Source organism: Drosophila sulfurigaster, chromosome X (genome assembly GCF_023558435.1).
Source record: "Drosophila sulfurigaster albostrigata strain 15112-1811.04 chromosome X, ASM2355843v2, whole genome shotgun sequence".
Taxonomy (NCBI): domain Eukaryota; kingdom Metazoa; phylum Arthropoda; class Insecta; order Diptera; family Drosophilidae; genus Drosophila; species Drosophila sulfurigaster.
The window spans coordinates 179,450-204,421 of NC_084885.1; the positions used below are offsets into that span (position 1 = coordinate 179,450).

Consider the following 24,972-nt stretch of genomic DNA (forward strand, 5'->3'; position numbering starts at 1 on the left):
TTTGTAGTCCCGAGCATTAAAATTCGCAATTCATTTTTATAAATATATACATATACTATATATATATGTATATTATATAGTATATGCATACTCACCAGATCAGCTATATTGGCCACCTGTATGGCATCGTGTATCACCTCGGCACGTGTGCTCCCATTGCGCTTCTCGAACATGGCCTTATCCACTATGATGGCCGTCTCAATGTATTTGGTGGCCTCGCGCACATCTCGCTTGTAGCGCCCCGCCCCATTTGGATGGATTTCATCGACAACGCCTGCCGACAGGTGTTTGGTCCGTCGCGACAGTCGCCAAGAGTCCAAATTGCCAGAGTTTGCGCATCCCTTGTTGGCCTTGGTGCGTGCTTCGAAAATGACGTGCGGATGTTTCTAAATCAAATTAAAATCGGTAGCATTAAGTGGCGTTTGTTGTGTTTGTCGTGACTTTTGGGCATCGAAAACGATAGCATCGATACTGTGTACTCATACATACGCACATACTTTTTGGCAAGCGCTTTGAAAAGTGTGTACACATCAAGTGAAAATATACCAAATTTATTTTGTGTATAACATATGTATAACATATGTATGTATGTAAATGCACAATTTGTGAGTAAACATCATTTTAACTCAAACGCAATTTCACATATGTATGTACATACATATCCTATTTTATGCTCGTAATATTTGAATAGTTACAAATTAACAACAAATATTATTTTTATATTCTTGTTAAATTCGGTATTTATTAGAGGGCAACAATAATGGAGTGAAAATAATAATCCAAATCCAAATTTGGAAAGCTACATTTTCTGTACAATTCGAAATTAAACTGTAAGTGCACACATGAGAATGTATATATACATACATATGTATGTACATACTTACGTACAAATGCATGTAAATATGACGTAAAAGAAACTTACCGACAGATCTCCGCCGTAAAAGGGATGAATCACAAAGGTCTCGTTGCCAATGTGAATGACGCCGCTAACTCCGTTGCAGGTGTGAAAGGCAGCACTTGCTCCCGGATAATCCTTTACTGTGCCATGATAGTAGCAATGCTCGATGTCCTGCAAGTAAGAATGGATGTAAAGCTAATTAATAATGCCGTATGAATCGGGTTTTAAATAAAAATCACAGTGCATGAGATTCGTAGGATTAACATAGCTCTTTATTGGCTTATATATGTATGTATGTACGTATGTATTATGTAAATATCAAAGATCATACTATATCAGAGTTCATCTCAGCTATTGTTGCAATCCTAAGTCACCGTTTAGGCGATTCGTTTCGATTAACTTCAATTAAACGAGTTAGTATTGGGGTGTTTGTCTTTTTTTTTCGTGATTATTAAAGTACAAGTATTTATCTTTGGTTTTGTTTGTTGAGCAAGGCGATGCACAATGAAAATAACGGGATCTACTGTATTACAACTTGTGGAAGCAGTGTTATGGACATAGTTATTGTCCTCGGTGTAAGAAGGCACAGCCTACGCGACATATTGCGGCGTCCATTTACCATTCGGATTCGCAATATTTCGATTGCATTTTGCGGCACGCACAAGGAAATCTTGTGAATTCGAAGGATAAAGAAAACCCGATGCAGGTTTGAATGCAATGCTAAGGAAATCAATTTCTAAATTTGCTCTCTCTTTTTGGAAAATTTGAAAATTCTCGATGTAGTTTACACTTTTGCATGTTGCTGTTGTTGTTGCTGTCGTATCTCGAAGCATGACTAGAATTTTGGTGCTAATTGATTAGATGAGTGATTGATTCATTTGCTTATTGATTTTGATGATGGTGCTGCTATTTCTAACTAGTGAATAGATTGAACATTTTTTTGTTTTGTTTTTTTTTTTTTTTTATGTTCGGTTTGTGGCAGTCGTTAAGTTATTATTGTTGGTTCTGATATTGCCCCACTTGCTGTGCGAATCTCTTCTCTATATAAATAGGCACTCGGCTGCCCGTTCCAGATCCCAATTTTCCTTAGAGAGCACAACGCGCGCCTCGTGCTCATCGATGCCCAAGTCCTTTAGGCGTTCTATTTTCAGATCTAGTTCGGGAAACGTGCGTGGTCCGCCAGCATACGCACTGGTCCAATGCTTAGCCGTCAGCAGAAAGAGATCGTGTCTCTTCTTGAACTGAAACGCGACCACAAAGTCCTGCCAATCATCTGGCTCGGCGGCGGTCAGCAATCCCTGCAGCGATAATAAAACTGTGCGCAACGTCATCGCTGCGGCCCAATGATCCTTGAGTATGTCCATGCGAAAAGCACCGGTCACCGACGAGACGTTTGGATGCCAAATGCGTGTCACGAATCGCACCTCCGGCGGAGTGTATGGATACCTATCCGGCACTTTGATGTCCAGCACAAACTTGCCGCCCTCATAGGGCGTGCCTCGAGGTCCAGTTATCTCGCCTCGCAGCTCTGTCCAGCTGTCATTCACCAGCTCCACCTTGACCAGGCATTCGCCGCTGAAGCTCAATAAGCCTTCCTTAAACTCTCGCTTGATGCGAGCCTCAGACATGTTTGCCATGTTTGCTCCTTGCGCTTTCAACTCGTGTTTTTTTTTTGTAACCTTCCAGTTTTGAGATTCCAGTTTTAACAGTTGCCAATTCGCCAGTTCACGTTTGAAGATTGAATAGTTTTTTTTTTAGTTTTTTATCTACTTAAATATATACAGGGGAACGCTTCAGTATCTATATGTTTTTGTTTTTTTTTGTTACTTCTTTTCATTGAACTGTTGAAATGTCTGAAAATGGAACTAGGGTTGCTAGACTGCTTTAGACTAGTGCTATCTACATATAACTGATGACTACAAGTACTACAATATGTACATATATATATGTACATATACAAGTATGTATGGAATCAATTTGCATTATGCATTCTGTACTCACATGTCGATTGCCGTCCACGAGATATCCACCAACGTGATAGTGTTTCTGCTGTATGTTGGGCGAAAGTAGTTGACTGCAAGCAGATAAGATAGAATCGAACCAAATCGTTTACCCCAAATATGAATAGTTGGCCAAGTTATTGCCATCACTTACGAGTTTAATTCCAAATCCAATCGAAATTTGTGATTAAATGCTTTGATGAGCAGCGAAGTGCGATGGAAGTGCTTCTGCAATTGAGTGAAGCAGACATAAATAAATACATAAATAAATAAATAAATACTGTATTCATATACTATATATGTATATGTATATGTATATTATATATGTACAGTAGAATCCGGTTATAATGACGCCGCTTATAGCATCCGTCCGGTTTTTGGGACGAAAATTCGATGACTTGGTGGGTCCCCATACAAATTAAATTGATTAAAACATTACTTAGTTGCATTTTAAAAACCTTTGGCAACCATAAAATAAACAAAATTATATTTTTCAACTTTTGGTTTGTAGGTGTTCCGGATATAACGTAGGTGTTCCGTATATAAAGTCGCTATAACCGGACTCTACTGTATATGTATGTATATACATAAGTTTGTGCAACACTTGATTTCCCTTACCTTTGTTCTACCTCTGCTAAATCCACTGTCATCGTGTGGGCGTGGTCGTTGTCCCGGCTATAAGCATACAAAAATAGTGTGAAATTTCGAGTAAGTGATGAAAACACCAATTCTAGCATAATACATATACAGATATAGTATACGATTCACTTAGGACTGCTGAGACGGGGAAGAAAGTCGACTTCTGATCATCACCAATCACTGTTATATGTGTAATTTCTTTGTAATCTATTTTGGCTAAATTCGTTGTGTGTTATAACAATAAAAATGAATGAATTAAATGTGATATATACATATTTGTTTTGTGAGTGTTTCCGAGTGTGAGGTCGAGTGTGCGTTTGAATGATGGGACAAAATGATAGCACGAATGAATGAAAATAAATGTGAACATACCATTATGTCTGTTTCGATTTTTCTAGTATTTCTCTTATGCAAATCTTTGCGTACCTTTGGGACACTGACTTCGCGAGTTGAGATTCCCATTTTCTCATGATGACGCAGCTGTACAGGATAGATTATCTGATAATAATGCCCACCGATACGACGCACAAGCTCCTGATTTTGTCTATACTCTTTGAGTAAGCGTTCCACTTCACCTGCAATGGAGATGTGAATATAAATGTTGAAATTATGTAAAGCGACCTGCCATAATTTCTAATTAAATAACTGTAAATTGTGCCCAGCATAAATCCCCTCATTTCTTTAGCAATTTACTCAGTACCCACAGGCTGTCAAGGGTTGATAGTGAAAGACGGCCTGCTGATTTAAGAACCTTAGAATAGGATAAAACCATAAAAACAAACCCCAAAAACATAAAATAAATAATTTCACAAAATGTATGTTTAAATCTAAATGCAATATCAATTTAATTGAACTTAATTAGTATTTCATTATTGATCTGCTCTTGTAAGGTATATTTCGCTACTCACCAACAGGACTTTCTTCGTTCCAAAATGAATCATCGAGTGTATAATCAGCTTCTGCAAAAGATTACAAAATTGATTAGTGCGAATCAACGCAACTATCATGTGAATGCGGAATACGGTTAACGGATTACGGATTACGGAATGCAAATGACATCAAGGAAATGGAGCCATCATAACTAAACTAAACTTATTTAGCTTTTACATCAAAAATGTAAAATGTACATTGTAAATAATTGAATATTTCTCGAAAGTGAACGGGCGCGAGCACCTTTCCAGTTTTATCTTACCACAAATTTGATTATAAATACTAAATGGACTGAAAAGCTCTTCAAAAATGTAAAAGGACCATTTGCTTCAGGGTTGCGAACAAAAGCAGCAACAAACTATGCGAATGTGAAAGCCGGCGAATGACTCGAAGGGGAAGCTTTCAAGGATATTCACACTATCCACCCCGAAGGCAAAAGCTGCAAATTTAAGTACCTAAGAGCGGCAGTTTAAATAGGCACCCACTTTGGATATTTGAAAACTATAAACAACATAATAATAATAATAATAATAATATTGTTGTAATAATAAAAGTGCAGTTGCATTTTCTATTTCAGCAATTGAAACATTTTCAAATGCAACTCTAAGTGAGTACTTATGCATAATGAATATGTTCGCTTTGCACAATCGACAACTAATTTATGAAGTACTTATCGCTAACTCTCTTTCTATTGCGTTCTTTCCATCTCTCTATCTCTCTCTCTCTCCGTCTCTTTGTCTTTCTCGGCTGACCAGCTGTTGCTTGCGACCATATAACGTTTCAGAATCCAAACGCTTTGCCAAGTTTCATATGCAACGGTAAAGCGTAGGAATTCTAAAACACTACCATGGCCTGAATTTTGTAATCAGATTAAGTTCACTAATAATTTACACAAAATTTACCATTTTCGACATAATAATAAGCTCTGAACTATATGTTTCTTTCCTTTTTTACTGTTGTACCATTTGCAGAGGACCACTTAACCTCACTAAACTGACTTAATTTTCCCGAACAGTAACAATAAACTCCCACTTCAAGCGGTGTATGTATGTATGTATGTATTTAAAGTAATTGCGTTTTCATCCTTACAGTATATAAGCCGATATGTTTGCTTTCATTAGTCGTGGGGCAACAAGTTGAATCCCACAAGGAGACGCTTGCATTAACTTCAATGCGATACAAAATCCCTAACGTAAGCGCTCTTTATTTAGTCTCGCAACTTTTGTGAATTTGCATTATATATGCCTGGATAACACGCGATACGATGTGATGATATGAGATGAGATGAGTCATCTCTTCCATCCAGCTGATCCAGTTGATGGATGGCATGACATATTACATGCGAGTATTACCGCAAATGACTTTCAATTGTGCCGGAGGCGACGTGACAAGGCAGCCGCTACGTGCAATTTAATTTAATGATGTAAAGACACTTCAATATATAATATACACTGAGAGTAATATTATATTAAATTCGTTGACGCTGTCCGATAAATTCTAAATTCGATTTTATTTGAATTTAAATAAAAAACAAATGATTCGATAGGATTTCAAGATTTGTATTCAATTATTTTATAATATTATATTATATTATTAAATAATTCATATTTCATGAGCTTCTCTTATTTTTTTACAATAATTATGAACTTGAATTTAAGCAAACGAATTAACGAATTATCAGCTAAGATCCAATATGTTACTATTCTCCAAAGCAATTAAAACAATTAAAAATGCTTCAGAAAGGATGTTTTAAAATTTTGAAGGACATTAGCGCTGAGCTGGCGAAACGGAAACCCTTTTGCCATTTCGCTATTTAACACCTTCGATATAAAAACGTGCGCCAGACTATTACAATCAGAGTCAAAGTCGGAGTCAGAGGAGTAATCCGTAATAAACACCGACCCTCAAGAGACCCGCAAAGCTCGGTGATTACAAATACAATAAACGATATTTAAAGCTTTAAAAGCATCGACCACCTGTAACCTTAGCTATACAAGTATACATAAATCCCATGAAGTACCCTCAATGTGTGCAAGTCTATAACAATTCCGCTGTTTAAACAAGCATATTATTTACTGAGCTGAACTGCATTTAGCCAAGAGTAACCTGTTACCTTTTACCTGATGCCACCAGATACATCTTGTGGCACGGGACAAGGCAGCAGAAATATGATAGCAAAAGTACTCGCAAAGTGGCAATATTAATAGTCCGAGCTTTTAAAGTTCATAAGCTATAATAAGTTAAACATTAATATCAGAACTCAATCCTCCAGACAGCAGTTGTCGACTTCGTCACGGGCCGCTTGTTAAATACGAATGCAAGCGCCATGCCTTTCATTTTTTTTTTAGTAGAATGAGAATGAGAAACGTATAGCTAGACCAAGTGGTTATACAATTATATTAGTGAACAGAATGGAAGGCTGGGAAGACTGAAGTAGCGGAAGTGTGGGGAAAAAACAAAGATAATATCTCTTGAGTGCCCCACGCAAAGTTCTTTAATATAAAGTTTAGGCACACAAGAAACAGAAACAAACGGAAGTAAACTGGCAAAGACTGTCGTTCAATATGGTCCTTCTTTCTTCCTTTGCCTCGGTCTCGCTCTCTCTCTCTCTCTCTCTCTCTCTCTCTCTCTCTCTCTCTCTCTCTCTCTCTCTCTCTCTCTCTCTCCCTGTCTGTTTGTTTAAAATTTGTCGAGTCCAAGAATAAGGATTTGCCAGAGGGTTAGAAGGAATTTAAATGAATGATCCTCTTGCAAAATGTATAGCAGGAAGCTAATAGAAGGCATCCTAAAAATAGCATCCACTTTCAAGCTAATTTGCGGCCAACGAGCATAAAGCCAAAGATGCTTTATGCCAGATAGTGACAGCTTACCCAAAAGATGGATTTCAGAGGCCAAGTCGAAGCCAAGCGAAGCGAAACTATGCCAAAATTACAGTCACTTGGGAGCTATAAAAACACTCAGGTGCAGACAAAAACGGCAGCAGAGTTACTTAATAAGCAGATTCTACTATAAACGCGTAGACTCTTTAGTTAAGTATTCATTATATTGATCGCAGACATTTAATTTATTCGCATGATGGACTGTTTTTCGTTTATTAAAAGTGGATAGCGGTTATCCTTCAGTCATATTTTAAATTTGAATATTTTGCGTATGGCAAAATTATTACAATAAACTAAATTATTGTCAAGAGTTGACTTTATTAATGTTAACTATTTCATGAAAGTGATGCAAATGAGAATATTTAGTTTGTTGACGTGCAACTAGATTTCAAATTGATGTACTTGGAACAATAAACCAGAACACGCATGACATCATTGTCGATGAGTGAGTGAGAATGAATAGGAGAAATTTGCTGTCAGTCATGGGAAAAAAGGTCAAGTCATCTGCATCCGATATACATATAGTGTATGCAGTATATACAAACATACCATAAGTACTACATACATATGTACATATGAATGTATGCATGTATACAAAAACATGCAACTGATATGGTCAGTACAATTCATATTTACAGTCTCATGCGGTGACACCAAGCACAATGCGAAAGAATATCGAGCACAGTCAGGACTGAAAATATTATACTGAGTACATTGAACACTACTCGCATGCAGCTGCAGGTTGAAGATTGCCGCCGAAAGGGACGAATTTGCATCCCCAATCAATCTACTCATTCTTCTTCTTACTCGCACTCTGCTCTCATCGCAAAATTGTGCTGGCAACGCAGAAAAAATGTTGTGTTATATTTGCACAGTGTGTTTATATTGCGGCTCTGCATTGTTGCACTCTACCACCAGCCACCAAGTGGCCCAGTGGTCCGGGAGTCTGATAACCCGTGCCCAGCCCAGCCAACCCGTACATACATACATATGTATATCCCCATAAACTCAGCACAACTCATCACAAACATACATATGTATGTACATACTATACATAGTATACGGACACGTCGAGTACGGGTATTTGGGTTAAATCCAACAAAATGAGCATCAATCAAAAGCAAATTGCGTCTTCAGCATTGTAAGCAAAGGATCCCAAGGGTTATTCTATGTAAAGGCATTTGTGTATGTACAACATACATACAAATATACATTTTTTCACAGGGATTGACGGCTCTCGTGGTCTATTAGCTTTTACCAATAAAAGCCATCGTTATATGTACCAGATTATCTAAGGATTAACAAAAAAACAAACAAAAAAACAAATAATCATTTTCAGAAATTCGACTACCTTTTTTTATACTATCGAAGCACTAAAGTAAAAGAACTTTTTTTTTATTTGCTTCCATTATAAATTTTTAAATCAATTTAAATCAAAATATATCGCCGAAGATAAGTCATTTAATTAAGACCACAACTCTGCTTTTATCATTCTTAAAGTGAGAATATTTGTTAGATTAAAGGATATTCTAAATTCTAAAAAGAAATATACATACATCAATACAAAACATTCTTAATCATAGATTGTTCAAAATAAATACAAAAACAAGTAAGAAAGTTACAGTCGAGTGTGCTCGACTGTGAGATACCCGCTACCCACTTTTAATAAAGGCAAAATATTGCGGTATCATTTTCAAAATATACCGAAAATACTTAAAAATACTGAAAATATACCAAATGGTATGTTTGGTATATCGATATAGTACACCATTTAAAATATGCCATAGACAGCACAATGTACCAGATTGTCGGCCAAGACAATACCTTACCCCTAGTAAGTAGGCGTTTTTGCCCATACAAAAGTATTTCTCTAATAACTTCCACAATTTTTATCTGATCGCAACCAAATTTTCAGGAATCATAACTACTATAGTAATTATTGTATACACTAATTGTATATATAAATTCGCAACTCTAGCTTTAAAATTAGGCTTGTTATTCGATTTTTTGATTTGCGGGGGGCGGAAGTGGGCGTGGCACAATTTTTAAACAAACCTGATCTGCGTGCAGACATAACAAATGCTGTCGAAAACAAATTATAGCTCTATAGTCTCTGAGATCCAGTGTTTCATACGGACAGACGGACAGACACACAGACACACAGACGGACATGGCCATATCGTCTCGGCTGTTGACGCTGATCAAGAATATATTTACTTTATAGGGTCGGAGATGCCTCCTTCTACCTGTTACATACATTTCCTGCCGGCACAAAGTTATAATACCCTTCTACCCTATGGGTAGCGGGTATAATAAAAGAATTTGTAATTGTTACATTTCTGTTTGAACCCGCGAACTCCCAGCTCGTTCAAGATATTTTGCGATATCTCTATTTACTGATTTATAATTTTATGTTTCACTTAGAGAAAATTCTTGAACTTTTGATCTTCTAATAAAATTTTGTTTATCCCCTAGCGTTTGTTGAACTTTAAGATTGAAATCTTCTTAAACTTAAGAGTTTTTTTTTTTTAGATTTTAGAACATTCTCTCTGACATGTACAATTTTTTTTGTTGGGCATGGAATAACTTTACCATTATCTTGCATAAGAATCTATATTTGCAAACATAATCTACAATTCAATATTTTCTAAGTAATTAAAACTTGAAATGACATCTCTCATACACGAAGCGTCATGCAATTCATATGCTGTAATACATTTATTACCAGCGAAAAACATTTAGACAGCCAATTCGACAACTGACCAGCCCCAAGTATTAAGTATGTTAGAACAATAGAAAGAGTTGCACAAAAGTGAACATTGCACATATGTATAATATTATATGTACGTATGTAATCTGACTGCGGAATCATAAGTCCATCCACACGTTGAAGGACTAAATACAAGGATTAAATCGAATTCTATCGAATTCAGCCAATAGCATGACGATGAGTATTGTTAATGATTTCCAGCTTGTCGGCGAGCAATTGATAAATCTAATGGAAGAGAACGAATCATAGATGAATACCTGATGCCGATGCCTTGATGCTTTTGTTGTGTCGCCCATTGTATTGATGTGAGGTTAAGGCGAGGCAACAAAATCTCTGGGAAAGTTTAACAGTTGCAATTGACTAATGAAGAGAGTAGAAGTGCGATAACTGCAATGTACTGTGTGTGAAGCATTCAGAAGTTGCCACCTGTAGAGGTGGCAATTGCCAGTTGAACTAGCAACTTCTCTCTGGACTCTGCTTATTAATAACAAGTTGTTATCTGTCAATTGCAAATATACTGAAATGCACTGTGAAGTTCATAAAAGAGTTGGGTAAACATCGTTTAATATACTAAAGAAGTTTGTTCGTTAATTTTTGGTCAGTGAACTAGGTGGCTCATTTGATTCATTTGATTTTTTCCAAACGTTGTTCTTAGTTATATTTTGTGCACTTTTTGACGTTCTTTATTTAAATTTCATTCCGCTTTGTTTTATATCAAGTATGCTATAATTTTTAGAATGATAGAATAAAGTAATATTCATAGTAAAGTGTTTCCACATCAGTTCAAAGAGGGACAGTGAACGACAACCGCATAACAAATGATTAATCAAAGATCGAACATGTAAACTAAACCAACTGAACAAAAAAGAACGATGAAGGTGAACGTATTCTCTTCCTTTAATACTGAATTGGTAGTTTTTATTGACTCGTATTAGCTCGATAAATAAAAAAATAAGTCACAATCTTATATTATATTCCCAATCACTTTAAATATACGCATTATCCATTAAATAGGTAAACTATAGTTGGTATGCTTACGTTTTCACTAATAGAAAAACTTAAGAGAAATCATTAATGCTTTGCTTTCCTTGATGTCTGTTCACTTAGCCGTTGACCGATACACACGTAGTACAACATATACATACATATAAAACGAATTCCAATTTGTAACTAATACTTTGTCAAAGATTAGGTTTAAAATAGATTTATTCAGCACACAAGATATGGCCTACAATGAATTTCATTACAAATAAAATTATGTTCAGATATTTCACTATTTGAAATAACCAAATTGTGATACCGCAAAAAAAAAAGAACTGTATTCACTTTAAGCAATTTGTAGTCCATATGGATAAGATGTGAACATATCTACAAGTGCCAGTGGCAATAACGTGTGAGTGTGTAACGAGATTGATATGGATTGAATTGGGTTTACTTACCGCCAGCGCACTGGACCAACTCACAAAGCTGGGCTATGATGACGAACAGAGAAGCGAGTGTTATCCACATGGCGGTGGTTGACGTCTACGAAATGAGCGTTGAACGTTGACCGTTGTCCGTTAACCGTTGCTTGGGTTGCTGTTGGGGTCCTGGCGTGGCGTGACCTGGCTTCGTTCGCGCTGCGTGTGCTCCACACCCAAGGACTTCGAAGTTGCCGTTACTCGATTGGGTGTCCTTGCATATGAGGCAGTGGCTCGCGTAGGTTACGAAACACGAACACGAGTGATACACTAAAAAATACACTCACGATTGATAGGTACAGGCAGTAATCTCACTCACATACGATTGTCGCAATTGCTTTGGATAGAAACGCAAAGATGTTCAAAGGAAGCTGGCAAGTAAATTACCCTTGCCGCTGCTTATTCACTCGATTAATGATGGCCCTACAGAAAAAAATAATTCTTCTAATTGTGTATTCCTTTTTCTTTTGTCTTGTCCTTAGCTTGAGGCTCCACAGCAGACGGCGATTATGTCCGATGTAGATGTTGATGCTACTGATATTGATGTTAAAGCTGATGCGAAAGTTGATCTTAAAGTTGCTCCTATTAATGCTGTGCTCGAGGCTGATTCCGAAGCTGAGGCAGAGGATTTCTTGTATGGCAGTGGCGGGCAGGCGAGACTGGCTGTGACTTTGGCTTTGTCTGTTGCGGTGGCTGTGGCGGTGACGGTGACGGTGGCGGTGGCTGTGGCTGTGGCTGGAGTGACGTTCGTGTGCAGTTCGAGTTCGAGTTTGCGTTTGCGTTCGAGTCGAGATTGCGGCATCGTTTCGCGCTCACAGACACTGCCCCGCGATCTGCTTTCTGCTCTCAGCTTTCGTCTGTCTTCTGTTCTGTTTTGTTTTCTGGCTACACAGTTGGCACACACAGTTACACACACACACAGACATAGACTTATGTATGGCTAAGCACTGGATTAACAATCTTACTTATATGCTCTTTGTTATTGTTGTTTAGTATAAGTTTAAAAAAATTGCACCATTAAAACGTCGGCTCACAATCACAATATTGCCAACAAAAAAAATGCAACAAAAAATCAATCAATTTGTTTGTAGTTTTATTCACTTCAATCGACTTACGATTGATTATCTATCATGCTAAATTGACCTGAAACGAAAACGAAATCGTAAATGTAATTAGTCAAATATTTTTCGAATAATTTGAATTATTTCGTTGAAGTTCGGAGGCGAAGGCAACACTTACTTCAATTTTGCAAGCATTCGACTGCAAAACAATTTAACCGAGACCTTAGATACTATGTATATTATTATGTCGCAACACGAAACACTCGCATTCATCTAGTATTGTGTTGTACCGACCAATCACTATACCACGACTAAGCTCTGGTTACCGCCTCGAGACTTGATGAAGCTCTAGGCACCAGCGGCAACAGCTTCCGCACAGTGGCGCAATTCGTTGCTCGAGGCCAATCAATAAATTGGACGACATTGGAGCACTAGTATTATAGGTACAGAGAGAGAGAGAGAGAGAGAGAGAGGGAGAGAGATAATATCTAAATTGAAGGGTAGATTCCAAATCATTATTTGAGAACGCTTCCATGTTAAAAGAAAAATCTTGAAACAATCATTTTATATTGAAAATATCTAAAAAAAAAATAAGACTTCGTTCTTCAATCATCGTTTTAAGATTACAAATCTTGTAACATTCAAAAGTTCTCAAATTCAAGAATTTTTTCTCGTTTCATAAAATCACAGCTAATATTTTAATTCGCCTCCCCCAAAATTAGAAACTGATTTATATTACTGTTGCTGTTAGCTCAGTAAGTGGAGATGTGGCAAATCATTACGCGATATTCTTTGGTCCTGGGTTCAAACACAAGTCGGTTTGTACACAAATTTATGATTCTTGATTTTTCCACCTACTTTTCCTTTTTTTGTGTTTTAGATATCCAAGATATTATTTTGTTACCTTCATATAGTATCATCTGCTTCGTTCTGGACACTATATTATGCAGTGTAGAATTTAAAGAGTGAGCCAACGATGCGTATGCATTAATGCCACCCATTGTAAGTCCCCAAAGCCAACCGTAATTAGCCAAGGGCAGCTATAAAAGGGGTCATAGTTAAATTGCAAACATCGGCAGCAGTAGCAGCAGAGGCAGAGGCAGTGACAGTGGCTGCAAATGCAATGACATGCCTCAACTGAACTGCTTAAATAATTAATTGCGACGACCCTCATACGTACCGTTGAACGAACTCGCCTCGAACCGCCTCAACTCTGGCACATCCACAGCAACAGCAATAGCCACAACCACAGCTACAGCTATAGCCACAGCGAGTCAAGGGTGAATAGTTGGACACATCAACAAAACAACAACAAAATGTAGCGCGAGTGTCCCTGAATAAAGTGCTTTTTTTTCTCTCTCTCGCTTTGTTTTTTGCATATGCCGTTTGTTTATTACAACAATTATAAAATCACAAAATCCGTTTTCGATACTCTCAATTCAATTGATGTATGGTATTCTTTTTTTTGTTTGCTTCAGTTGCCGCATGTAAGTCGATTTCATTTCTTATTTGGCAATAAACCTGATTGAAAATTATCAACCATTAACCGTATCAGCTTAATTGCACTCGGCACATTGCATTTCAATCTGAAATCCCGAGGGAGTAACTGTGTTAGCCTCGTCGGGAAAGCGAAGCAGCTAATTGATTATGCTTGCAAGTAATGGAAGGCTAATGGCTGTGATAGATTTAAATCCAAAAATGCATATCGCAATTATTTGCCATGCATGCTTATTGATTCTCAGAAGCTTAGCAATACATTCTATTAGAAGCGAAAAGGTTTTCAATTTATAATAGAATTAACTTTATCAAGATCTTCGTTTCAATTTCTCGATACAAGAGAAGTAAATGAAAATAAAATTGGAATATAGAAAACTTTTTCCGAAAGTATAATTGAAAAGACAGCAACATTGTTCAATTTTGTTTTTTCTTAAGATATTACGAAAAGTAAAGTTGAGTTATATCCATGTTTATTAATTAATAGAAGGCACAAAAATTCTATTGAAACAAACGTAAACTTGAATATAAATGACATTTTCAATTTTGTGGTCTTCATTAACTCAAGTAATAACTTTTAATATTGCGCGTTATTTTGTGTAACCAATTATACAGTATGCTTGTTTATTAATTCATAGAAGATAAAGAAATTGCATTAAATTAGGTTAATAAATGAAAACAATTTGAATATATATGAATTTTTGAAATATTTTGTCTTCACTGTAACATATTTTTTTTTTTAGATACTACAAGATAATTTTAAATACTAATTTTAAAATACTCCGTCTAATCTAATCTATTAAATTGAAGAAATTTGTTAGAAATGAATTAAAGATGACTTTTAAAAAATCTGCGTCTTCATTAACTTAACTAATTATTTTCTACAAACTAACATATAATATAACTATTTGCATCATTCAAATGAATAGTGAATGAACATATTTCAATTGATTGTTGTTTATTCTCATTAATAACTGGAAAATTTCTCCATTTTTATTCACGTAATTGCGAACGGCTTATAAAAATCTCTTGATGAAAATCTCACTTATGATGTTCTTTTAATGTCAAACAAATCTCCGAGCACACTAGCGAGTCATTGGGATGAAATGCTAATCTTGGAGATGTTTGCATCGGAAGAAAGACAGCAAGAGATCTAATTGGAAAACGTAAGATTGCAAAAATATGCATTAAGATTTTGATACATTGTAATGATTGGACCATCGAATGGGCGAAATAAATACATTTTTCGTATTATTCGACTCACAGACTTGGCAGCAGAAGCTACAAACAACGTGATCAGAGTTCGAGTAGCTTAAAAATGCATAACTGTCACGGTTAGTCAATGATGCCAATAGCCAGCACTACTATGTAACAGGTAGAAGGAGGCATCTCCGACCCTATAAAGTATATATATTCTTGATCAGCGTCAACAGCCGAGTCGATCTAGTCATGTCAGTCTGTCCGTCTGACCGTCCGTCCGTATGAAACACTGGATCTCAGAGACTATAAGAGCTCTACTTTTTTTTCCACAGCATTTGTTATGTTTGCAGGCAGATCAAGCTTGTTTCAAATTTTTGCCACGCCCGCTTGCGCCCCCGTGAATCCAATAAAAATTTAATAACAAGCATAATTTTAAAGCAAGAATTGGTAAATTAATAATATAATATATTAATTACTATAGTATTTATGATTCCTAAAAATTTGGTTGCGATCAAATAAAAATTGTCGAAGTTATTAAATATACCATTTGGAATATTTTTAGTATTTTTGCAGTATATTCGGTATATTTTGAGAAAAATACCACAAAATATATTTCTTTTATTCAAAATGGGTAGCGGGTATCTCACAGCCGAGTACACTCGATTGTAGCTTTCTTAGTTTTTTTGTTTTTATTTTCTTTTTATAATTTTGACCCTATTCGACCTCATATCCACCGTTTGCACCTCGCTCCTCGCTTTCCACCGGAGTCCACAACAATTGGAAAATTGTTGGCAGGCTATATCTATAGCTGTGGCTGTGGCAAGCAGTTTGCTTGAAAGTTTGATTGTGGATTGTGCCTGTGCCTGCACCACACTGGCCACTGGCCACACACATAATCCGAATTTGGCATCGCAGAACCACCCTGTTAATGACAGCCGCAGCCGCAGTCGCAGATAGAGTATGTAGAGCTTCAGCCCCGTCAGCTACGGGTGCCACATTTGGGGAATAGGAAATGGGAAATGGGGGCACCAACTTGCCACAGCTCCAATCATGCGGCTGCATAATCACCCAGCACTTCTCTTCCTCGCTTCGCTTCTCTTTTCATTTTCATTTTCATCTTTGTACTTTCCTTTTTTCTTTTCTAGTTTTTTTTTTCGGCTGTTCGTTTTACGTTTTCCTCTTTTTTGTGGCAAGCATTGTACTACAGCGGTCATTGTTTTGGGTTCGGTTAGGGGCGATCTATCTGCTTTGCATAGGCTCAACGCGCAATAAACCGCAAAGAAACAGCAAATATACAAACATACATAGACATACACATACATATATGTATATATGTACTATGAGTGCAAACAACAAATACAACACAAAATAACTGAACAAAATTCCAACTCGTGGGGTCGCCTTGTTGTGCTTGTGATTGTGTTGTTGCTGTTGCTGTTGAGGGAATTGCTGGTGTACGTTTTGCTGTTGATGTTTATATTGTTGTTGTTACTGTTGTGCTACTGTTGTTGTTGTGTCTCCATACCAACCGCGAAGTGTACTACAAATTTTGTGGGTTTCGCTTACATGGCTCCGAGCTGATTTTCGGAAAATTTATGCCTGGCTTGATGTCAGATTTATACGTAAGCCCTAGATGGCATTTCCACTGCGATTGCTGTTGCTGTTGGTGTTGCTGCTGCTGTTACTTTTGTCATTACACTCTGGGACCTTTGAGTGGCGCAAGGAGCCGGAGGCTTATTGAGCACACTCACACATATCTACACATACACACACACAAATCGAAATCTTTATTTACCTTTGTGATTATCAAATCAATTTCTCGGATGCACAACTGTTCCGGCTACCAGCAGCATTAGGGCGCTGAAAAGTCATCGCGTTAATTCAATCAGTTTCTTTGCATCTCGTACACATTTGCCGATGTACCTAAAAGTATGCTTCACCTACTGAAGAAAAAGTGAAGACCTGATTGTTTGGCATATAGCAAAAGCCCTACAAGTCTGCAAACACACACACACAGAGCTGTATATACATATGTATATCTTTCATACATACATATTGAGGTGTGAACGTGAATCGTGTGAATCGTGTAAAAAACCGACTGAAACACCGGGCGTACGAGTAATAAAAATTATATTGGAAATTGTTGGTATCCTGAAGAGAGAGACACGTTTAAAGAGCGAGCAGACAACTCGGGCAACTCGTACCGTACAACTTACAACAAACCGACAAAAACAAAATTCCGCAACTCAGTTCGACAAAACAAGAAGCAACAGTAAAGCAGAGGAGGCATCGCAACTAGCAGCAGCATCTGCAGCTTCAGAAGGAGAAGGCGAAGGCGAAGGCTAAGGAGTAAAAGGAGAAGAACAAGAAGTAGAGAAGAAACAATAAACTGACAACTGAACAAAACAAAACACGCTGACTGAGCTCAAGAATCGTCTGGGCAGTTCACTATTCGGGACACATAACAAATCTCTCTTTGGCATGCAGACGTTGCTCTGTGGAATCCGTCGCCCTGCCCTGGGGGTCCCCTTCCCCCATCACCCACACCCTACATCATTCCGGTGTACGGACATGGGACATTGGACTTTCGCCAGGCGCCGCCGACAGCGGCTTGCCGACGATTACATTGAGACATATACACATAGCACACGCACTCGCATGTGTGGGTACAGTGTACACACGTAGTCGATCTAAGGTTTGGCGAGTGTGCTCACACACTCTCCCACACTTACAGTCTGCAGGCAGCTGACAACCCAGACAGAAATGCGCTCTCTTCCACACTTGCTCTCTCGTTCGCTCCATTGCCATATCGCCTGTGTATGTCCCTCTCTAATTATGTTCTCTCCCGAACAAGTTGCTCTCTTCGCATCACTCTCTCTCTCTCTCTCTCTCTCTCTCTCTCTCTCTCTCTCTCAGCATCTGCTTTGCAAGTTGTAGACAAAAATGTGCCGAGCAACGCGCTGCCGAAGCTGATGCTGATACGAACAACGGGATGCCGCTGATGGAGCCGAAAGCCGATTGCCAATCCCGATGCCGAAGCTGATGCCGACGCATGCTCAAGCCGACCTCAACGAAAACGCGCCCAAGACGAGTGTGTGGTTGTGTGTGTGTGTGTGTGTGTGTGTATGTGTGAGTGAGTGAGTCCGGGTGAAGGGAAAAGCAAAAGCTGGAAACTGGCCAAGCGAAGGAAAAATAAAAGCCGTTACGCGTTACGTCTTTGCTGGCGAGAGATGTTGATGATGACTATGGGACAGGACAGGACAGAGCAGGCTGCATTCAATATCCAATTAACTAAAACGCCCCCTTCCCCAAGCCAGGCAACCAACACAACGCTGCCTCATTGCTGGCTGCCATGAACCGTCCGACAGACCGACAAACCGACAGACGGATGGGTAGACCGACACAGCGTCCAGCCGGCCCCTTGAACCAAGGACCAAGGCAAATCTCCTAATCTAATATACGACGAACAAATGGCCCGACGGGTGAAAACAATTTTCGTATCACGAATGACAGTCATGCGCAGCTGACGAAGGAGGCTACCTCCGGCTCCTCCACCGCCACCGCGACCGCTTTCGTCTCCACTCCGCAACCTCCGTCTGTGATGGTGAAGCGGCGATGGATGCGAAAATCTTTCAGGTATTTCAAACAGTGTGCAATTAGAAGCATATGTACTTATCATAGTTGTTACTTATTCATAGTTGTACATTTCTGTACATATTTACTCATATTCGTTCCTGAGCATACAAAAAGAATTCATCATTCACCTTGATATATCTCAGATGATTTTGATCTTCACTGTTCGTCAAACTGCGGTCTCCAACAATCAGACATGAAACTAACCAACAAGGATAACTACATCGTGTACAATACGAACTGTTGTTAACATCACGAAAGGCCATTATCATAGGAATCTGTAGCGGATTCAAGTGGCTTTAAAGTGGGGCAATCTTGCCGAGTTGCCAAACTGTTTCCACCGCTAAACACTTGGGATGATGGAAACCCAATTAAGTGATTTGCTACAATATAAATCTAAGAGACGACTTTGCCAACAGAATTGCAAATGCGTTCCGCACACAAACACACACACTCACACACACACAAATACGCTCATGCATAAGCAGATACACGCTCTGTGTGAGTATACAATACAAGTGCATGTGTGTTTGTGTGTGTGTGTGAAGCTGTGGCGCCTGTAAGCTTTTTTCCCTTTTGTAATAAGATATATAATAATATTTAGCATTATATTGACTTTACCTATGCGCCAGCGGCAATCGCTTTTAATGCTTGATGCTGTTGCTGCCGCTCCTCCTCCACTTGCTCTGCTGTTGTTGTTGTAATATTTATTGGTGCCGATTTAAATCCATATCCTTGAAGTTGATTATTTTGTTGTTGATGCGATTGCTTCTTAATCGAATTAAACAGCACACTTAACTATGTGAACACACTTTTGTTTGTCATTGTTGCGAGCAAACAATACAAAAAAAAAATGCCAAAAAATCTTTATAAAATATTGCAAAATATTTTCTTGTTGTTGTCGTATTAAAGGTGCAGCTTTGCCCGATTGCTTGCTATGTACTTTTTGTTTTTATTTCTTTTAGACTTTTGGATTTTAGCTTGGTTTCGTTTCGTTTCGTTTCGTTTCGTTTGGTTGTTTGAATGCGCCTGCTCACCGAATCGCAATTATGTGTAATCGCAATCTTTATCTCTGTCTGCTTCTCATTTTTTGATACATTTCGTTTTTTATATCGATATATATATATATATATATATATATCTATAGACACTCTCGTATATATATATGTAGATGGGTGCGTGTGCGTAGCTTATTTGATTTTCATCCAAAGAGCAGCTGCAGCAGTTGAGGTTTTTAATTGAATATAGTGTGCTTTTTTTTGCTGCTGCCCTTTTTCTTTCAGGGTGTCTCCATGTGTGCTCTGTGTCTCCGCGTGTGTGCGTGAATGTCCGTGTATGTGTATGTGTGTTTGTGTATGTGTATGTGTGTGTGTGGCGCTTTTATCGTTTGGTTTTTTCTTTCTATTCTCTGCCGTGTTCGTTGATTCCGCTGACTTCGATTTCGACTCCGACTCTGACTGCGACCGATTGCGACTCCGGCTATAGCTTTTGTAAATGCGGCGACTGTTGACAGTTTGCAGTTAACACTTTATATACGGTATAGTGTGTCTATAGAGTAAAGTATTATGTTATCGCTATAGTATATATGCTTATGCTCTTGTGCCCGTTGTCACTATTGCTATTGCTATCGCTGCTGATTTGCTATTTGCTATTCGCTGTTTGCTGTTAGCTGCTGTCGTCACCGTTTATTATTTTCTTTTTTTCTGTTTCAGTGTTATTTTATTATTTTTTTTTAATTTTTTGTTGTTGTATATTTTTGCTGATTTGCCGTTGCCACTTTCCGCGATTGCAAACAACGTTCTAAAGCGCTCGCATACGTCTGCAGTCTGCAGGACATGGGCACGCGACGACGTCGTCACCGCGCGCGGCCCAAATTCCCGACGTCCACATTTTGCCAGCAAACATCGCGTCAACAACGACGACGCAGCCGCAGATACACGGCACCAACAGCAAAACGGACACCGACAACGGCTACGGCGAGAATTACGCTCAGCAAGAACAATGGGACAATGGAGCATTGGAGCATGTTGGAGCCGGTGATTGGGAGTCTGGGCCAGCATCTCGCTCCCTCTCTCTCTCTCTCTCTCTCTCTCTCTCTTGAGTTCGCTCTCTAAGCGTGTCAACTGAGACTCTCTCTCGATTCTCTTTTTAGTTCGTATTCAGCCACAGCTCTATAGAGACAAGTGTCTGTGGGTCGTCTCTTAGCCAGCGTGTTGCTGACTTTAATCGAAGCAACCCCGCTCTTCCGTCCTTTCGCCTCATTACCACCCCCCTCAGATGAGATGTAGGCCAAAAATACGTAGCTCAACGCCCCTATTTTACACGACGAAATGGAATTTATCTCCGAAAAAGTGGGATATTATTTAGATTCAAGCGGAAGAGAAAGAGAAGAGAGAGAGAGAGAGAGAGAGAGCACGACAGAGAGCACGACAGAGAGAGAGAAAGAGAGCGCAAACAGAACGAACGATACCCAAGAGAAGAGTAAACTTGCTCAACTAGAAGACACAGCAGCAGAACCTTCCATGTCTCCCCCTCGGCTCCCCCTCGAGTCCTGCTTAACATGGGGAACGCAATTTTCGGGGGAGGCAAACACTCAATGCGGGCTGAAATATATTCGAGCAAAAAATTAAGTTGTTTTAGAGTTAATTCGAAAAGTTTTTAAAAACTTTTAATTGGTTAGGTGTTGGTTGCTTGCTGCTGCTGCTGCTGCTGCTGCTGCTATTGCTGTTGTTGCTTCTCGCCTGCTTGTTGGTTTTTCTTATTGTTTCGAGTGTTGGTTGCATCAGCCTTCTTCAGGTTAAGCATCACTTAACACTGGGCTACAATGCGAGGAGCTCGCAGCTTACAGTTTAGAGAACTTCTCTGCCGCTGCTTCGCTGCTTTTTTCTTGTTTGCACATAAAACAACAGCTCAACATCACGGGGCACTAAAATGATGTATTTATCGAAATGATGACAACCATTTTTTTGGTGAGGAGGATGGACTGAAATGAGGCTGAAATGTTTCTCTCAGTTGACCCCTAGCAGCTGCATGTTGTTTCCAGTCAAAAAAAGGAATAAAAACAGAAGAAAAAAGAAAAACCCTGACCTCGGCAATAGTAATAAATAATTTCAGCTCAAGCACAACTACGAGTGCGTCTACAAATAGCACTATGACTACGAATATGGTTCTCTGTTCTCTGTTTTTTGGCGTGCTTAACTCTACTTAGCGTGAACATATATATGTAAATACATCTACATATATGTACTTATATACATATGTATATGCATATCGGCTGTGTGTACATACACATGCTCAGTACATAAATAGCGGAATTCCGGCTGGCTAAAGTAGCGCAAAATACAACTGGAAAAAATAAGTCACAGAGAAAAATAAATAAATAAAACGAAAACGTAAACGAATTGAGGGAAAAATAAATAAAAAATTACAGACAAATTGAATATTTCCATGAATTGAACTCTGTCAAATTGAATGGTGTACGATTTGCCAATCTAATCATGGTGCGACGCCAACCGTTCACAGCGCCCACATCCTTACCACACCTTAAATGCTTTGCCCTCCCTCAGCAGCAGCAACAACAACGACAGCAGCTGAGGAGCAAAGTTGCGCCCAGGCGAGGAGTATCCAATTTTGGTTTGGGCCCCGAAAGTATGCAACACTTTTCGGCTGCGTGTTTGCTGTGCTTAGTTGGGGAACCAATTTTATAGGCATGTTGAAGCTGTAGTCGTAGTTGTAGTTGTAGTTGTAGTTGTAGTTGTAGTTGTAGTTGTAGTTGTAGTTGTAGTTGTAGTTGTAGTTGTAGTTGTAGTTGTAGTTGTAGTTGTAGTTGTAGTTGTAGTTGTAGTTGTAGTTGTAGTTGTAGTTGTAGTTGTAGTTGTAGTTGTAGTTGTAGTTGTAGTTGTAGTTGTAGTTGTAGTTGTAGTTGTAGTTGTAGTTGTAGTTGTAGTTGTAGTTGTAGTTGTAGTTGTAGTTGTAGTTGTAGTTGTAGTTGTAGTTGTAGTTGTAGTTGTAGTTGTAGTTGTAGTTGTAGTTGTAGTTGTAGTTGTAGTTGTAGTTGTAGTTGTAGTTGTAGTTGTAGTTGTAGTTGTAGTTGTAGTTGTAGTTGTAGTTGTAGTTGTAGTTGTAGTTGTAGTTGTAGTTGTAGTTGTAGTTGTAGTTGTAGTTGTAGTTGTAGTTGTAGTTGTAGTTGTAGTTGTAGTTGTAGTTGTAGTTGTAGTTGTAGTTGTAGTTGTAGTTGTAGTTGTAGTTGTAGTTGTAGTTGTAGTTGTAGTTGTAGTAGTTGTAGTTGTAGTTGTAGTTGTAGTTGTAGTTGTAGTTGTAGTTGTAGTTGTAGTTGTAGTTGTAGTTGTAGTTGTAGTTGTAGTTGTAGTTGTAGTTGTAGTTGTAGTTGTAGTTGTAGTTGTAGTTGTAGTTGTAGTTGTAGTTGTAGTTGTAGTTGTAGTTGTAGTTGTAGTTGTAGTTGTAGTTGTAGTTGTAGTTGTAGTTGTAGTTGTAGTTGTAGTTGTAGTTGTAGTTGTAGTTGTAGTTGTAGTTGTAGTTGTAGTTGTAGTTGTAGTTGTAGTTGTAGTTGTAGTTGTAGTTGTAGTTGTAGTTGTAGTTGTAGTTGTTGCTCCTCTAACTGTGTAGTAGCAGTAGCTTTGAGGCATACATAATTAATATCCATTGTAAATGGACAGGTACTGAAATGGATGGACAATCAAATCAGAAATCAAAAGGCGCACACAAACACAGCCGGGACATGGGACGTGGGACGTGGAACATGCGACATGGGAATAGAGTGAACTTTATGCTGCTGCTGCTGTTGCTGCCGCCCACTTGGCGTCACTTTTGCCCGTTCATTGCCTTTTGTTATTCCCACACACGCACTCCACACCTGTGTGTGTACACAATGCACAGACAGAGTAACATAGGGAGAGAGAGAACGAGAGAAAAAAGAGAGAGAGACAGAGAGTGAGAGCGGAATACATATGTGTTGTCTTTGTGCTTCATTTACAACTTTACACAACATTGTAAACATAATAACGAGGCGCCTTACGTTGCTGTTGTTTGAAACAAGCAGCAGGGAATGAGAAGCAGAAGCAGAATCAGAAGATGATGGAAATGGGAAGTGGAAAATGGGGGGTGACTGCACATACGAGTAAGCTGCAAAAAGCAAAGAGAGAGAGAGAGAGAGAGAGGGCGCTTCCACTACTCTCAGCAAGTGGCTGTTGGAGTACCTGCCAAGAAGACCAACGCCAACTATTGACATAGTGACACAATCAGACCACACAAACAGCGAGAGAATCGCACACACACACACACACACACACACAAGGAACGACGTCGAGGACTTGGCATCTGGGCGGCTGCTATGGTTTTTGGCAAAGAGCGCGAGCACTAAGTAAACACACACACCTTATTCCTCGCTGAATAACTAGGCCAGCTGGCAGCTGGAGCTGCAGCCAGCCAGCAGCATCCACCATCCGTTCTTCACTCTCGTTGTCCCGTCGCTGTCCCGTTGTCCATGTGTTGCTCGCGCTGCGCCGGAGCATTTGCGCAGCATTTTCTTCAGCGACCGCTCCTCTTCATAGCTCAGCGTCCCTCACTCTCTCTCTCTCTCTTCTTCTGCCTCTGTCTCTTTCTCTCTATCTCTCTATCTCTTTCTGTCTCTCTCTCTCACGCTCTATCTTGCTATCTCTCTCGCTGAATCTCCGCTGCTCTCAGGATATTTTTTCATAGATATTTTGTGGCTCTCACTTACTACAAGTTGGGAAATTTTTATGCACGAGCATCCATACGCTCGACAATATCCACTCTCTCTCTCTCTCTCTCTCTCTCTCTCTCTCTTGCGCACACAGACAAGTGCGGATTCTCACTCTCTCTCGCTGCATGCATTGACATTTGCTATTTATGCAGAAAGAGATTGGGAATGGGCATTGTGGAATTTTTTGGGATTGAAGATTGTGGTGGGATTGTTGCTGCTGTCGTTCTCGCTGTCGCTGTCCATGCTGTTGTTGTGCACACTCTGG

At 38.9% G+C, this 24,972-nt stretch overlaps 2 protein-coding genes across 21 annotated transcripts in view; both read right to left on the reverse strand.

Annotated features, from left to right (window-relative positions):
• LOC133847077 (zinc metalloproteinase-disintegrin-like protein F1) overlaps window positions 1–11,648 on the reverse strand; it is a 38,995-nt gene extending 27,347 nt beyond the window's left edge. For 14 of the 20 annotated variants that reach the window (XM_062281860.1, XM_062281856.1, XM_062281852.1 and 11 more), the window contains exons 1-8: window positions 11,556–11,648; window positions 4,446–4,496; window positions 3,910–4,112; window positions 3,517–3,573; window positions 3,053–3,126; window positions 2,900–2,972; window positions 923–1,069; window positions 96–386 (exon numbers count right to left, since the gene is read on the reverse strand). In XM_062281860.1, the coding sequence (XP_062137844.1) occupies window positions 96–386; window positions 923–1,069; window positions 2,900–2,972; window positions 3,053–3,126; window positions 3,517–3,573; window positions 3,910–4,112; window positions 4,446–4,496; window positions 11,556–11,625 (966 nt within the window). In that variant the 5' untranslated portion in view covers window positions 11,626–11,648. The remainder of the gene's footprint in view (window positions 1–95; window positions 387–922; window positions 1,070–2,899; window positions 2,973–3,052; window positions 3,127–3,516; window positions 3,574–3,909; window positions 4,113–4,445; window positions 4,497–11,555) is intronic. The other 6 variants (XM_062281850.1, XM_062281849.1, XM_062281846.1 and 3 more) reach the window with 1 other exon arrangement.
• On the reverse strand, window positions 1,327–2,766 carry LOC133847079 (ubiquitin-conjugating enzyme E2-22 kDa-like). Its single transcript, XM_062281863.1, has one exon. It carries the CDS (start codon window positions 2,533–2,535, stop codon window positions 1,939–1,941), a length of 597 nt encoding a protein of 198 aa, XP_062137847.1. The 5' UTR covers window positions 2,536–2,766; the 3' UTR covers window positions 1,327–1,938.
• Window positions 11,649–24,972: the final 13,324 nt, after the last annotated feature.